A 17,447-nucleotide genomic window follows, 5' to 3' on the forward strand; every position below is an offset into this window, starting at 1 on the left:
GGGGTCACGTGCAATTGAGGTCAATTGACAGTTTGGACCCACGCTCCCACCAGCCTTCTCATTAACGCCTGTTTTATTTTTTCGGGGGGGTCGGCAGGCTCGGTGTGAAGAAAGACAGCGTTAGGGAATAAATGATCGGCCGTAATGAGGTGAGGCAGTCGTCAGAACCTTACAAGCTACACAACAGCGCTAATAATGCAGCATCGACTACACAGGCATCAAACGGAGATATCGATTACACTGCAGCATGCGGGTAAATGGACCAATAAATAAAGGTACCATGCAAACACACGCCCACTGTGATTGTACACCTATTGAGCTAATGTGATTTATGGCACAGCCGCCATTAGCTAATTCTTCCATGTATGTGAAGGACGGGGACGGTAACCACGCTGGTAGTAGAAGGTTCAGTACACAGGGACCAATGAGATGGTTAAGTGCCCTGCTAAGTGAAAATTCAAGACATTTATAAGGCCTGAGTCGGGATGTAGTTAACAATACAAATGAGAGAGAGATGCTGATGCTAGCATGTGTAATGTTTCTCATAATTCTTTATAGGCTACACAACGTTAGGGTTACAATTTAAGAGAACAGGGACCTGACATTATGATGTGTTCACAATGAGTTCAATCAGTGAGATAGTGGTGTACGACAGATCACGACACTAGTATTGAGCTATTCTGTTTTCTGATTTTTTTTTATTAGTCAATTTATTGAACATGTCAGAAACAAAAACATACAACAATAATATATATATTCTCTTTTTTCCTTTTTTTCTCACTCAAATTAATAATAAGTACAAAAAAAAAAAAAAAAAAAAAAATTCTCAAATAGTATAGATGTTCCTATCCTATCTGATACTGTATAGAATCACAAAAACACTATTTAAATATAATATCATAATAAAATAACTTTTTTAAATATGACAAGTCTTTGTGCAGGTGTGGCTAAAACGTATCATATTGCGGATTATTGCCAACATACATCTCCATTGTGGTGAAATATACAATATTATTCAGTAAGGATGCATAGATATATATTCTGTGCATTGGTACATGCAGATGTTTGCTTCTGCAATTAAGATAACTTTCACCAACTGGCCGATGTGTATGTGTCGTGTTGCATCCATCTTGCAGCGGCTAAATGCGTGGTTGGTTATTTTTGATCGGATTTGGACAGCTGTACCAAACGTAGGAGAGTAACAGGTGCACAAATCCGTACATGTAGTTGTATGCTAGCACCTCACATCTTTGATGGAAAAGACAAATAAGCTGCAACAAGGCAGTGATGCTGATCTTATCAAAGAGAAATCATGCTTCTTTAAAAAAGGTAGGCTATGAAGTTCAGTAAACCTACCCATTGTTGAAGCGTTGTGCAGTTAAGTATGACTAGTTCACAACATAAATCAATGAAGAGAGAAATCACTCAAAATAAGAACCAGTTTTCTGACTGTCACCTTATTACTTAGCGATCACTTAGCTGATATCGTCAGCACTGCTGAGAGGACAGGATTGGATTTATGAACGGCTGCTCCAGCAATTTAGTTTTTCACTTTCCTAACGTTCAGAAGAAGCAGATTAGAAAGATGTGAAAGCAGCAGAGGTAGAGATATCCTGACTTTAAGTCCTGAGGAATCGTCAAACGCCAAAAACGCCAGATCCTACATATCCCATAATTCCTCTTTCCGGTTACTTTTCTAATTTCCTCACACAAGAGTGTCTGAAGTCTTTCTGTCAAACTGATCTCCATGGGTAGAAATCTGTGGTGTTCTCCTTTAACTTCAAGTGACAGAGCTTCAATTTATATTTATTACCTCACAGAAGAACCACATTGGCAGAACAAACTGTCTTGAAGCTACACAGGGTTTTATTGAAAAGATACAGTTTAAAAGGTTTGGACTTTGGACAAATTATAGTGAGCGTGGGTGGGATATTTCATTTGGATCCAATACAAAAAACTGAAATATATTTCTCACGAGGTGCTGAAATGAGGCCAGAATAGAGTGTGATGATTACTGATCTTAAAGCCCCCTGGTTTCACAGCTTTAATATTTAATGTGCAGAGAAACACTTAAGACTGCAAAAGGACGCAGAGCCGCCAAGGTCCTTTCCATAAGTGTGGAATAATGTTTGTATCTGCCCATGATGAGGATCTGCTCCAACATTAAATGGGTTCTTTGTTGGCCAATGATACACACAGAATCAAACCTGAAGTCTTTCTGTGATCTGCTGGCAAACCAACACATCAAACCAAAAAGTGGTGAGGTTTGAAAAGGGACATTTAACTGGAAAATGTAAGTGGAATTTATTAACGTCAGCCCTTAAGCTGATATCACACTTGTGACGTAACTTTTTTCCAATCGGACATCAATGATTAAACAAGTGAGATTCAAAAAACACAGACATCTCTCAAGCTATCGCCTATCGAACAGATTGTGTGTGTGCTTGCAGGACCTCATACAGTAGCTCATATTAAGAAGGCAATTGAGAAAAACCTTTATCAGATTCAGTAGCTCCAAATTGGACACTTTATATTGCATTCCATTACGGCCCGTCTACACTACAGCGTCGACAGCGTCGAAAGCTCCAAGCTGCTCCAAGCTGCCCATTCACTTTCAATGGGGTGACGTCACGTAGCCGCGCTTTTTCGCCGAACTGAATTGTGGGTAGCAGAGCGAGGCGTCTCAGGCGTCCCAGGCGACCAGAAGTTGAACATTGTTCAACTTCTGGTCGCCTGGACGCCGGAGTAGCCAGCGCCAGCCAATCAAATCCCGTTTCCCAAAATCTGACAGCTGAAGCCGTAGCCAATCAAACCGCGTCTAAGCTGGGAGAGATATCCCACCGTTCATTTCTATATTTCAAAAAAAGTCGGAGGAGAAACTAACTATCGCCGTAGCAATCACCCGGTTTTGTATGACCAGACCCTCTTCACCTACCGGGATACAAACCGGAGGAGCAGGCATGGAGGGAGGTGGCAGAGGCAGTGGGTGAAACTGGTAGGTTTTCGCCTGTTTGGGGAGTTTATATATATATATATATATTGCTCCCATAAAATCCCCGGGGGTTTTTGCTTTGTATGTCGGGGGCGGGAGATTCATGTGATTGGTTGTTGGCCGTGTTGCTTGAATAAAATCCCCAAGCTCCAGACACGCCCAGCTCCAAGCTATTTTTGGAGCTGTAGTGTGGACGCTCCGTTAGTGACACTTCATGCAAAGCAACGTGTAAAACACCTCCACACAACATGTTGCATTTTGGGTGATCTGCAGATCAGGGAGGCTGTGGCTCACTGGGATAGTGTTTGGACCTTCGGATCAGGGGAGCACAAGTTCAATCCCCGCTAAAGCCCTTGTGTCCCTGGACCAGACGCTTCTCCCTAAGTTGCTCCCGTGGGGATTGTCCACAGTATTGACTATATGTGAGTCGCTTTGGATAAAAGTGTCTAACATGTAATGTAATGTCAGGGGTTACAGGTTAAATGCTATAAGTATGAAGATAACCCCAAATGGCTACCTTATGCGTGTCGATCATATTGAAGTGTATGTCTGTCGCTTTGGATAAAAGCAGCCAAAGACAATGTAATAATGTAGAGTTTGTTGCTTTGACATGTTGTCTGCCGAGGCTAGGGACTGAACCACTCACCCTCCGTTTGGTAGGCGACCATGTCCAGCCATAACTACTTCGCCATGTAGTACACAGACTTGTACATATCCCATATTCTATAGACATGTATATAGTCTTTTTGCACTACTTTTTATTTTGTATTTCTGTATTTTATTATATATGTTGCATTGTTGGAGGAGCTCGGGTCAGAAGATGTTCATTGCCAACACTGTAGCCTTGTGCATATGACCTTAAAGCCTTTGAATTGGTGTTTTTGGGGGTAAGCTCCTACCTGGTATTCGCCGGGCCAGAAGGTGCTGACGGCGAGCTCCACCTGGTGCCACTGGCGGCCCTGGGAGCCAGAGATATTCCACACGGCGCTGCCCTTGGGGCCCCCGTTGACCCGGATGAAGACCTGCAGGTCTCCGGGGCTGTGGCCGTCACGGCTGTACAGGAAGTAGCTGAACTGGATGCAGTGCGTGTCGTTCTCACTGAGCGGGAGCAAGAGAAGCTGAGCGCGCTGACCACCGAAATGCTGCGAGGAGTTCACCATCATGAAGGAGCCTGCAGGGAGGATAAAGACACGTTAGGGCAAGGCAAGTTCATTCATATAGCACCTTTCAACACACGGCAATTCAAAGGGCTTTACAAAAATGAAAGACATGAAGAGCATTAAGAAATAAATGATGGCGTTTAAAAACATGAATAACAAAGGTACATGAATTAAAGTCACAGTGCCGTGTGAGATACACACATCTGAAATGTTTAGCTCTGACTCTCAATCATTGCTCACTTTTGAGCAGAAATAGTTTTCTTTGACCTCACTTTCTTTCTGCCTTCTTTGTTAACTTATCCTTTAGTTACTTCAAGTGTTTCATGCCAAACGAACCCCCCTTTGGAACGGATCCTGTCCATATCGTGACTTTGCTCCCAGATATTCATGTGGCTTGCTCGTTTTGGACCCCACCTGTAACCCCAATACACGTAGGGGACTTTAACCACCTATGGGGGGACGTAGGGACAAATGTTTCTGTAAAGTAAAATGGTGCTGGTCAACGTGTTTGAGAAGATTTCAATGTCCCTGACAAAAGGGAGAAATTGTGGTCAAATGTAATGAATCGTACTTTCATCACTTGAAAATAAATTAAAACATTTGAGTCATAGAAATCCCGAAACATATTCGAATATCCAATCAATAACTTTCAAAACGCCAAACAACGTTGGGAAATGGGATCGACTGCGGAAGTCAGAAAATACGGGATATTATAAACGAGAATTCCGAGCTTTCATTTCAGGAACTAAAGAATACACATAAACTTAAATATTTTAGATGTTTGCAATTAGAAAGATAGAAATTGTCAAATGTATTGCCAATCATGGTTTAATTTGTTTTTGTGAATGTAAGCCATTTAATTTTCCATATTTAGTTGTGTTCTTATTTGTATATTGGCTTAGAGATAATGATTAATCTTACACTAACATTGCAAATGTCTGAGAGTCAATGTTTATATAAACCTAAAATACATGTTGTTGGATAACTTGCTTTTCTGAGCTTGCAAGTATATGTGCAGATGTTTAAATTAAACTCACAGGAAGTGTTGACTTTGTGCTTTAGCATCCTGAAAGTGCCACCGCAGTGCCTTTTTACTATCAAACACCGGCTTAAACACAGCTTTGAAGTAACTGCTTCAACAGATAAAGAGCCGTTTGAAACTTTAGTGCTAATAAAACACAACAACCTTGTCAAGCAAAGACTCGTCTTAGAAACAACGGCGGCTATAAGCTCCACACTCCTTCTCAATGAGCAGCCTTGTCTGCACCTTCACCTGTCGGGCTATCTGAGTGACCTGAAGTAGGAAACATAACAACATCCACCTCCAACCCGGATAGATATGTCATGTTGGTTTCACCCGCTGAAGACAGTCCGCTTTCTTATTTTATTTCGAAGTCTCTGAATAAGATCCCGAGAGCCAAAGTTGACAGGCTCAAGGTTGTTACCCAGAATATCTGTGTTATCCTCGCGGGCAATTGTGTCTTTCTTTCAGAGTGTCTCTCGCTGCTTTTTCCACCAGGCATCCGTCAGTTTTGCAACACCGCCTCTGATCTGGTGTGTTCAAAGCTGAGGCGCTGGGTGTCAGACCGGGCTTTCGTTTTGGTCGGAGGTTCAGAGAGTCGCTGCTGGCAGAAGAAATGCTCCGAACACGAGGGCACGGTAATGACGGGCGTAAAGAGGGAGCTGCGCCTCTGACCGTGGCCTCCACAGAGCAGGGAGAGATCAATGTGGAGTGTACTTTATATTTTAACTAGAAATTATCCTTTTTGGACTTCCTAGGAACCCATTGTAAATAAAGGTTAGAGCATAAAAAACGTTTAACCTTTAAACGATCTCTATGAAGCCAGAAAATAGTTGTTTTTTTTTAAAGTGCTTTCTCTAAATGTGTTATGGTTACATTTGTGATTTTAAAAAACTCACTTTTGTAGCAAAAAGCCAAAAGCTTTTTAGCCAAAGCACTTACAATGGTTTGGGTCTTATTAAAAGCTAATGTACTTTGTCTTTGACTTTATTAGGATCCCAATTAACAATAGTATTAGTATTAACATACTTCCTTGTTTTAAATGGTCCCACCCAATGTGTGGAATAAAATATGTTTTCGACTAAATGATTAGTTTTCCAACTATTTCCATCGTTTTCAGCCCATAAAATGCTCATTATCAATTTGTATCACGAACTTGACAATAACTCACTGCAAGTACACGCACATTGTGAAATAATCGTATTTTGTGTGCCTATATTAAGTTGTGAATTAAAACAAAAGTAGTTGGTTAGGTCTCTGAAAAGATTCATTTCGGACAAAGTAAATACGTGTGTTATGCAACTTGAGTAACACATGTACATCATGTTAGTTTAATAAGGGACATGCGTAAAATGTACCCATGAAAGTCCTGGGATGTTTGTATCCGTCCATCTAAAGTCCTCGAACTTGGTGGCATTTCATAATTACCTTTGTTACGCTAGTTAATGTGCTGACTTTTGATAATACACTGCACATTTCCTGTGTTTATTTAACACATCTATCCACCCTGAACTCGCTCTTTAAAACTGCATCTCCTGACTTTCTGCCTTGCTCTTGTCATAGTATCTACTGCCACTAGAGGTCGCCGCTTTACACATTTGCGATTATACACGATACAACTAGACTGTGGGAATATCTCCGCAATGGAGCGAGCTTAAGTTTCACTTTCAATTGCAATGATATAGCCCAGTGCAATACCTTCATCACACATGTTGCTACTTGTTTGTACCATTTTCAGGCAATTTGTAATCTGTTCTAGAAAAAACCATGTGTTTTTGGATATTTTGGAGTTAGGTGGTCCGCGAGTGTTTTTTTATTGGTTAAGTGGTCCTTGGTATGAAAAAGTTTGAGAAACACTGAACTAGACGATGACGGCCTACTGAGCCAATTAAGAGGTAAGAATAGGGCCAAACCACCTTCAATCTATCCTCCCGATTACAACTGAGAGCACCCATTTATCGGCAGATAACATTTCAAGAATGGTTTTAAGATGTTGCATTAAAAGCCAGACTTGAACCGAGCAGTGAAATTAGTTTGTCCTGTCATGACTTTGGGTTCCTTTTTACGAGCTGACTTGTGTGCAAAGGCTGGAGAGCAGGAAAGGAGAGGCCGTTCAGGATCAGTAGCATCAACAGCTATTGCATAACAGATGAAGCCTTAAGCAATGTCAACTCTGCAACAAGAGCCGAAAGAACTCTGACATGCAAGTCTTTCCAATGAGCGGCGCCTGGACGCAGGGACCGGTTGTTCTTCTGAGCTCTGAACACGCTCCTAGTTATTTGTTTGGAGGAGATTCAGTCACCATTTCTCACCACATCTAACTCTTAATGTGGCTAGGCTGAATGCACTAACTGTAAAACCCTTGGAGAACAGTGTCAAGACAAATGAATGTAAAGAAATGTCTTCTAAAATTAAAAACATTAATGTACTGCAAAAAGGAAATGACTAAAGCCTCATTTAAGATCAATATCAGGCACATTTGGTTCAGTCTGATTGAAAACAAGAGGATACATATCTTTCAATAAATCCATTAAGTCATTTTGTAAAGAAAGAGGGAGTGCGGTCGTCTTTCAACCAGAAGGTTGTGGGTTCGATCCCAGCCCGTGCAGTCAACATGTCGATGTATCCTTGGGCAAGATACTTAACCCTGAGTTGCTCCCGATGGCCAACGGTGTGTGGATGTTAGGTCCTAGAGCAAGTGGTACTGCTCTGTATGAATGGGTGTGAATGGGTGAACGACATGTAGTATGTAAGCGCTTGAGGGGGTCCGTAAAGACTGGATAAAGCGCTATATAAGTACAGTCCATTTACCATTCTTTCATCCAGCTCTAGTAAAAGAATGTTTGAACATTAAAAGCGTCTGTGATATTGCACTGAACTTGTTTTATGCATATTAAAAATGCTAGTCCAATATCAAAGTATATTATGATGTTAAAAGTATCTAGAATTAAACTCATTAAAGATTCAAACAAACCTCTAGTAAACCTCTGTCATCGTTCTTTCACTTTGGGCATTACAAGAAAATGGTTCCCTGAAACAAAGCATCCTTAACTGATCTCTAAGTCCCCGTTTATTAATCATTTTAGATCTCCACCTGGCGAAATGTTCTCTAGCTTTATGTGAAACAAATGTTGAACATTTAAAGACCGACACTTAGAGATTTAAAAGAGTCTGTTTATAACATGAGACACCTCGGGGGCAGGGTCTTAGATAAAGGTAGTAATAGCCCTGTTTGAAAAGTACAAAAGGATTAGCATCAACATCATATTTAAGTAAGTACTTTTATGCAAGGACTATTTTAAAATCAGATATATAAACATTGTTGGATAAGTATTGTGATGTTGCATTTGTTAATGTGGGGTTTATTCGAAGAGCTTAATATACTACTGGTTAGCCTTAATATATCCAGCGGTGGAAAAGTATTCAGGCGTACTTAAAGTGCACCGATGCATGCTATTTTAAAAAGGCATATATTATGGGTGCTCAGATATATGGAAAAATTTATAAAAAAACATGTCTATGATTGTGGTTTTTCTCAAAATACAAACAGATGATGCATGTTTAAGAAATCCCATCAGACCCTCTTTGTAGCCCTGTAGAGAAAACGCAGATGTAGGGGTCCGTAGCTTGAAAAAAAAAAAGAGGAGGCGGAGCTAATGCCTGATCAGAATTCTAACGGAGATAAAGTTAAATTCGTTTGTGATAAAACGCCATCCTGTTCTAAACCATATCAAGGATTATTTCTGAAACAGTATGGAGCTCAAATGCTTTTCTCTTGCGGCTTTTTTATTTCCTGCTTTTTAAGTCATACGTATGCCCACTTTTACTGTGCTCTCCAGTACAGGTTAGCTCTGAGTGTTAGCGAGGCTTGCTAATGTAAGCAAAGACGAGATTACGTCCAAAACACGTCAGGCATTGTTTCTGATAGCAACTCTCTGTGGGTCCCCCATCCGAAATTACGTCATATCGCCAGCAAATCTGTATCCGCTCCGTTGTAGCCCCGTTTTTAAAAGATTTGGGTACGGAGGGAAAAGAGAGAGGGTTTTATTTTCTGACGCTGCGTGAGTTCCCCCCGACACACCGGGGACACATATTTATGTATAAAAGACATCACAAAGTGCATTTTGCATGACAGGTCCCCTTTCAGTAAATTAACCAATATAATAAAACAATCATCCATTAAAGTCAGTAAAAGTCCCTATTTGAAGTAGAGATGTCCCGATCCGATCACGTGATTTTCGAAAGAAAAAATCGGAGATCGGGAATTTTTCTTTTTATATAATTTTTTTTATAAAATATTTTTATTATTTTATTTATGTTACAAAACAAAAATGATCATGTTCCGTCTTAAGTCATTCTGAGGACTTAGTTTTGGTTTACAATTACACAACATCATGTATGTGTTGCTTTCTTTGGGCTGTTTTCAGACCCGGGGGTATACTACGAAGCAGGATTTTCGCTTAGCCGCTAAATTCAGGGGAAACTCCGGCTTTCCGGTCTACAAAGCTGGTCTCTTTTTAGCAGGCTAATCTCCATGGTAACTTATGCTTAGCGGCTAACCTGGTCGGGAACCAGTTAGGTTGCAGGCTAAGAGCTCAACTCAGTGAAAGCACCGCCTGCTGACAATCAGAGCTCAGTGTGCGGAGTTTAAAGCGATCAAGTCATATCACAGGAGAAAAGGAAATACAGAAAAACTGCCGTCGCAGGAAAGACGGCCGGCAAAAATCCACCGACTGTGTGAACGTGAACATTAATAGAATATCACCTCCCATCTTACAGAGCAATCTGACTATTATAACATTAGCGTTAAGAAAGCTTACTTACATATCGGCCACAAACATAAGGTAACCGGTATCAGAGTACATTTAAGTACAGTCCGCGGCATATCACTTCATAATGTATCATATATCTCCTATCTGAGTCAGCTGAGCCGTATCTGGCCGTGCAACACTCACAGTGTCACAGACTGTATGCAGAAGTATTATTTAAGCAACACATTAAGTTGACGAAAACACTCGAGGACAAATGTAATTAAAGTCAGATCGTGTTTTAGACTGGGCAGTGATATCATAAACCTGTTAATGTACGCATTCAAACACGTGTTCTTTTACCAGCTGTATTCACCTTGCAGGTGCAGCTCTGTGGCTTTATCCTGGATAACGTGTTTAAGTCATGGATGTTTAAAGTTTAACTTCTTCATTTTTGACTAGTATTAAAGTTCACTTTTCATTCAGGAAGTAGGACGCTGCGCTGTCAGTGCGCTTCTCCATGTTTGTGATTGGTCGAATGCTCCAGATACCACCCCTTTCATGGTGAACAGCGCACCTAACTAGATAGGACACGGCTGGCTTGAGCGATCCACTTGATAACCAGCGTCGTAGTACAGTTTAGCGAGAGCGCGTATGTTTTGGATTAGGCCAACCGGCTAACTCAAACATATCCAGGTTAGGTTGAACCAGCTTCGTAGTACAGGCCCCTGGTTGCTTATTTCTCTCAAAGCTGGCAACAGAGTGGGTGCAGTGTCTAATAGTAGCAGGAAGCTAACGAGAGGCTACGTTCAGCTGGTGACTCGGGAGTCGGGACAGAGAAAATGTCAGCAGTTTGGAAGTATTATAAAATTGAAAGCGAAGGCAGTGTAACAGCCAGATGCAAATGTTTGCAAGGCAGAGGTTCCGCGTGGTGGAAAGAACAGAGCTACGTTCAACCACGACCAATCTAATACGCTACCTGAGAAACAAACACCAACAACAACACGGCGAGTACACAGCGGCCACTCAGGTAACGGCACTGAAACAACCGACACTTTCAGAGACTTTGAAAAGGAAAGAGAAATCGGTCGGATCGGGAAAAATCGGTATCAGCAGATTGTCAAAATCAAATGATCGGAATCGTGATTCGGGACATCCCTAATTTGAAGTCTTCCTTAAGAAAATGTAAAAAAGTATGTTCAGCAAAATGTACTGAGGTTTTAAGAAGTAAAAGTATCAATCAGAAAAATGGCCTTCATTTGTATTGTATTATTATATACTTGACATTGTTGCATCATTATATTGTTGTATACAAAACAGTTTTTAAAAGACAAATTATTCATATTCCAGATCAGATTTAAATATATTAGAAATGTTACCTTTTGTACCTTAAACCGTAGAGTAAGAAGTATGTAAAGTATCATTAAATAGAAACACTCAATAAAGTAAAAGTAAATGTTAATTTCCCAACCACTAAATATATAATTATTGAGGAGCACATGAATTCTAAAGTAGCATTAAGTGAAATACTTAGGACCGACACTTAGTATGTGTATTTAAGTACAGAATTTGAATTGTATGTAGTTAGGGACATTCTACTGGTATTAATTGCAAATAATGTAACCTCTGATGCAATGTGCTCAAGATGGGCATACAAGACAGAGGGATTGTGGGTAGAGTGTAGTTTCCTTGGTACTGGTAGTTGAGGGAGAGTGCAATCAGAGCGCTGCCTGCTGACATTAATCACACTGACACGGTTATTAAGACATAATGGCAACCGAGGGAATGCTTAAAGCAGAGAGATGGCTGTAATACTCACACACTGACATGAGGGACACACACACACACAAACCTGTCACACACACGCTGTCACACACACACACACACATCCTGCTGACCTTCCCCTCTTTATTCCTGCATTTCTATTCTCATTTTCTTTCCTCTTCCTCTCAGCTGCTTTTAATCCAGATTGTCTCAAAAGTAACTGATCTTAAAACGAGCACAGATAGCCTGTTGATTCATATTCAAGAGAAACATCAGTGAAGTGTTTCCTTTTCATCGGGGATGAGAAATGATCCAGGAAATATGTGCTGCTGTTATTTTAGATTTGAGTGGATGTGTTGTTGCTGATAACAGACTGAAGACATTCCTGAATGTTTCCTCCCGATGGCAGAGCTTTATTTAGTGGAGTGCTAGTGGAGCCTCGCAGCGCCGAAACTGTGGCGCGCTTACACTGTAGGTGTGCCGCGTTTGGGGGGGTGCGGGTGCTAGTGGAGCCTCGCAGATGCCCTCGCACCCCTCATGTTTTTTGATTGATAATAATTAGCATCAACCTAAATAAGTTAAGTTGACCCAAATCTTTGAAATGCTAGAAAGGCTTTTAACTTGATTATTTATCTATTTATTATTGTGATGCTATGAAATGAAGCTTAGCGCAAGTTCAGACAGGAAGACCTAACCCTCCGTATTGCTCGTCATGGCAATACTTGCTCCCTGCATCTAAATGACAGGGAGCGCCTCTCCTCAGCTAAACCTATCATGCCCCTCCATTTACAAGCCTAAATGATTGCACCTGTTAATCTCTCTATATATGCTCTCCCCTGTTCTATCAGCTGTCTTCCAGGTGTCAACGCGCAACCCTCCTCCACCCCTTCGCCTCCTGCTTTCAACTCCATGCATGCACACACATGCATTTCCAAACATTTGGACTACCTATGTTGCAAATGTATTATCTTTTCAATGTACACACGGCATCTATTGCACGTCTGTCCGTCCTGGGAGAGGGATCCCTCCTCTGCTGCTCTCCCTGAGGTTTCTCCCATGTTTCCCTTTAAACTGGGTTTTCTCCGGAAGTTTTTCCTTGTACGATGTGAGGGTCTAAGGACAGAGGGTCTAAGGACAGAGGGTGTCGTATTGTCATACTGATATTCTGTACACACTGTGAAGACCACTGAGACAAATGTAACATTCGTGATATTGGGCTATATGACTAAACATTGATTGATCGATTGATTGAACTCAGGACCAAGCTCAACCTTCTCCCTTCCAACCGGACCTAACCACTTATCACCACCACCAGTGTCTAGACCCAGGGGGGTTCATCGGAAACGGTTCTTCCCTTCCCGATTGATATCCTACTAAAACCTGGGCCTAATCGCCAAAACAACATTCATTCATTTGTGATGAACTGTCATCATTATGTTTCATTGATATAATGTGACCGATAATAAATATGTATTCCATACATCATGTCTCTCCTGATTGAACTATTTATAGTGTAAATTGGAATGATCCACATCTGTGCTCCCGGGTGTATCTGTGTGCTTTCTTCCTGTATGTTCCTGCCTGTGTATAAGCTGCTCATAACAAATTGCCGCTTGCGGGATTAATAACGTTGTTGATTGATTGAGTAAACTAGATGTATCCTTATGAGTCAATTGAGTTGGATGAATAATATCGCTTCATGTTGAGAGAAATCTATTAAATAGTGTGAAAATACCTTCTGTGTTTACATTTTGTTTTATTATTATGTGAATTATGGCAGATTTTAGCTCATTTCCATCTGCAGTTCATCCAAAGAGTTACATTTTGAGTGTGTGAAAGTGAAGTGTTCCTTTAATGGATGGTGCCATTGCCTTCAAGGTCAGAGAAGCATAGGAAAAAGAGAGTAAACATATAAGATACAGGTGAAATCCGGGTCATATCCATGAACCTTAGTGTAAAATAACCTTAAGATGCATGTCACCAATCCTCCCTTCCCTCCCCCGGCTCCATCTCCCACACGTCGGCAAAGATGAGACGTCAACCTGGCAGAAATATCCTGATAACAAGCAGCTGCTGTCCTCTGAGACCTCGCTGTGTTCCTGGGAATCCTCTCTCCGTCACCTGAAGCCTGGCAGATTCTGGGTTATCCCCCCCTCCTCCTTTACCTCCCCCCGCTGCTGCTTTGATGTGCCAGTTCTCGGGGGGGCTCTGTGGATAAATTGCTTTTTCTTCAGCTTAGAGAGCTGGACCTCCTCATTGTTGGAGGGCAAGTCTCCAACTGTCCTCGTGACAGGAGAGGACTATCAGCCTCACATACAGTAACTTCTCCCTTTGTTATTTTCAAATATCTCCAAGCAACTCGTCCTTGTCTGGAAACCATACAGTATATAGACACAGCCTCTCTAAAGTGTCTTTGCTAAGCTCACGGCTTTTGTTGTACTGTAAGAGCGAAGAACAAGGAGATTTAAAGGCACTATATATGAGTTTTTCTTGCAAATATAATGTAAGCCTTGTTATGAATCGATCATTGCTTTAACCCAGTGACGAACCGTCAGGGCCTTCAAGGTATTCAGAGAATACCCTGGAACACTCAGATAAAACAAACAAAAAATCGATTTAATTATATAAATAAAATGTATATAAAATGAATAAATGAGAATGGTATCTGTGTTGTTGATCTGTAATATCACAGTGTTGACGTCAGTGATGTGTTTGTCCTTCTCGGACCATGCACTTCGCATTTCAGTGGTTCTGTGTTAGAAAAGAAAGCAACCAATCAGATCTTGTTCTGGGTCTCTGGGTCGAATATCCTTCAACATCCTTGATCCTTGGCCGTTGCACTGAATGAGAGCGTACGTTTGGACTGACAGTTTGATCAACCAATCATATATTGATTTGTAGCCAATGGGCGTGTTCTTTCAGAGTTCCCCTCGGTTTCCGGGGTGTTCTAGAAGGCCCGCTAGTTAACTGGCTCGAGACAGAGCATCTAGATAAGGTAGCGGAGGGTGTGTGTGTGTGTGTGTGTGTGTGTGTGTGTGTGTGTGTGTGTGTGTGTGTGTGTGTGTGTGTGTGTGTGTGTGTGTGTGTGTGTGGTGTGTGTGTGTGTGTGTGTGTGTGTGTGTGTGTGTGTGTGTGTGTGTGTGTGTGTGTGTGTGTGTGTGTGTGTGTGTGTGTGTGTGTGTGTGTGTGTGTGTGTGTGTGTGTGTTGTGTGTGTGTGTGTGTGTCTACAGAAGGTCCAGTTGTGATAGACACGGTTCGCCACTGCTTTAACCACAATAAAGCTGCATGATTATTCAACTCCTCGATTATCGACAGAAGGGAAATCTTGATATTTTGATAATCGGGTCATTTATAAAGTAATATTTCTTGCAACAGATGGCAGAACATTTCCTTTTCAGCCTCTCAAATATGTAGAAATGTCCTTTTCAGCGTTTCAAATATAGTATTCCAGCATATGTGTTTGATACCACATTAAACTGAATATGTTTGGCTTTTCGACTGACAAAAGAAGTCTGTTAGGGATGTTGCACTTTAAGAAACACAATATTTTTCCAATATTTCATAAAGCAAACAATTCATCTAGAGTGGCAGATGAATCGATAATGACTCGATGAATTAATGAATAATTTGGTCTTTAAAACTTCAGAAAACTGAGCGAATGCCCATCACAATTTTCCAAAGCACAAGATATCATCATTAAAAGTCTTGTTCTTGTTGTTGTTGTTGTTGTGTCCAAAAACCACAAAATATCCAATTAACTATGAAACACCAACAAAAGCAGCACATTCTCACATTTTTGAGTTTGTATGCATCAACTATTCAATTAAATCTTTGCGTCTCTTGCCTGTTCCAGCACAGAATAACAGAACTGAAGATGTATTTCTTAATTGTTTAGGAACTGAAATGAATGATTTCTTCCATAACTGTGCAAATAGTTTGATTATGAATTAAGAACTGATAATTAGGAAGGTTCAGAATAGAATATATCAATATTAGGAGGGCAAGAGGGTAGAAAATCTTGAAATTTGCCTTCATATATTTATATTATTATATTATATTCGCATATTGAATTTCTTTTATGACACTTAAGGTTTAGGAATAAACCGTCAAAAATATTATTTCTTACTATAACAAATATTAATGCTAGCAGATTTAGGCACATTTAGCTGATCGTTACTTTTTTCTTACATAAGGTTTCTTGGAATTTAATAATTTTAAGCACATAAAGCATCATTTAATATCTTTTTGTATGAATAAAATATTGACTTTAAGATAAAAGATTAGAGATCAGTTGAAGGTTAGCTCTCTCGCAGTCAGAACAGGCTCGGTTCATTTTACCTTCATGGAGTTATTCAACGTGATTGATGCCGTAATTAGAATCTTGATATTACCGGCTCTGATAACCTTACCCGACATCCATAAGGACACACACCGAGAGAGGAGCGTACACACGCGCACACACACACACACACACACACACACACACACACAGGTTGGTGTATTGGAGTACACCCAGAGCAGAGAAATGCTCCATAAATCCATAAAAGCCGATAAGGCCCCATCTATTCCTCCCACGACCCTGCCAAGGGCGAGGGAACATGCATTAAGAGATTATGGGATGGCCTCGGGTCCCTGAATTCATATCAGGACGCGTGGAGGGAACCTGAGTCATACGTATGCCCGCTTTTATCACACTTACTCCCAGGAAAAACTCGGAAAAATGCCAAAGGTGGGAAGGCGGGGCGGGAGGGAAAGAAGGAGAGATAGTTCAGGCTTTTATCTCCATGGTTTGTCCACGTCATTTTTTGTTGCAGTCAGAAAAAACGATGTAACAAAATACCTCATACAACTTATTTGTCTTGGGTTACATCATGTGTGCGGTTCAGCTTACACTATTCCTGGGTACAACCTAGTGCACTGAAGTTGGGTCAACTTAACTTATAAAGGTAGGTAGAATTTATATATTTGCTCGGTCATTATGCAAAAACATAATTTGCTAAGGTGTGTCCAAGTCATGACTCCACAGTGGCAAAGCTCCGGGGGTGGATGAGATCCGCCCGGAAATGCTGAAGGCTCTGGGTGTTGAGGGACTGTCATGGTTGACACGTCTCATCAACGTTGCGTGGAAGTCGGAAACAGTACCGAAGGAGTGGCAGACCGGGGTGGTGGTCCCCCTTTTCAAAAAAGGGGATCAGAGGGTGTGTGCCAATTACAGAGGCATCACACTACTCAGCCTCCCCGGGAAAGTTTACTCCAAGGTACTCGAAAGGAGGGTCAGGCCGATTGTCGAACCTCAGATTGAGGAGGAACAATGCGGATTCCGTCCTGGTCGTGGAACGACGGATCAGCTTTTTACTCTCGCAAGGATCCTGGAGGGGGCCTGGGAGTACGCTTATCCGGTCTACATGTGTTTTGTAGACTTGGAGAAGGCGTATGACCGGGTTCCCAGGGAGTTACTGTGGGAGGTGCTGCGGGAGTATGGGGTGAGGGGGTCTCTACTCAGGGCCATCCAATCTCTGTACTCCCAAAGCGAGAGCTGTGTCCGGGTCCTCGGCAGTAAGTCGGACCCATTTCCGGTGAGGGTTGGCCTCCGCCAGGGCTGCGCTTTGTCACCAATCCTGTTTGTAATATACATGGATCGGATTTCGAGGCGTAGTCGTGGGGGGGGGGGGTCTGCAGTTCGGTGGACTAAGGATTGCACCACTGCTTTTTGCAGATGATGTGGTTCTGATGGCTTCATCGGTCTGCGACCTTCAGCACT

The 17,447-nt window shown here is 41.5% G+C and overlaps 1 protein-coding gene across 1 annotated transcript in view; it reads right to left on the bottom strand.

Annotated features, from left to right (window-relative positions):
• Window positions 1-17,447, bottom strand: part of ptprua (protein tyrosine phosphatase receptor type Ua) — a 288,163-nt gene that overhangs the window by 143,821 nt on the left and 126,895 nt on the right. Inside the window, exon 3 of the mRNA XM_034094829.1 lies at window positions 3,892-4,163. Coding sequence (XP_033950720.1) covers window positions 3,892-4,163 — 272 coding nt within the window. The remainder of the gene's footprint in view (window positions 1-3,891; window positions 4,164-17,447) is intronic.

Source organism: Pseudochaenichthys georgianus, chromosome 11, assembly GCF_902827115.2.
Source record: "Pseudochaenichthys georgianus chromosome 11, fPseGeo1.2, whole genome shotgun sequence".
In the NCBI taxonomy this organism is placed as follows: domain Eukaryota; kingdom Metazoa; phylum Chordata; class Actinopteri; order Perciformes; family Channichthyidae; genus Pseudochaenichthys; species Pseudochaenichthys georgianus.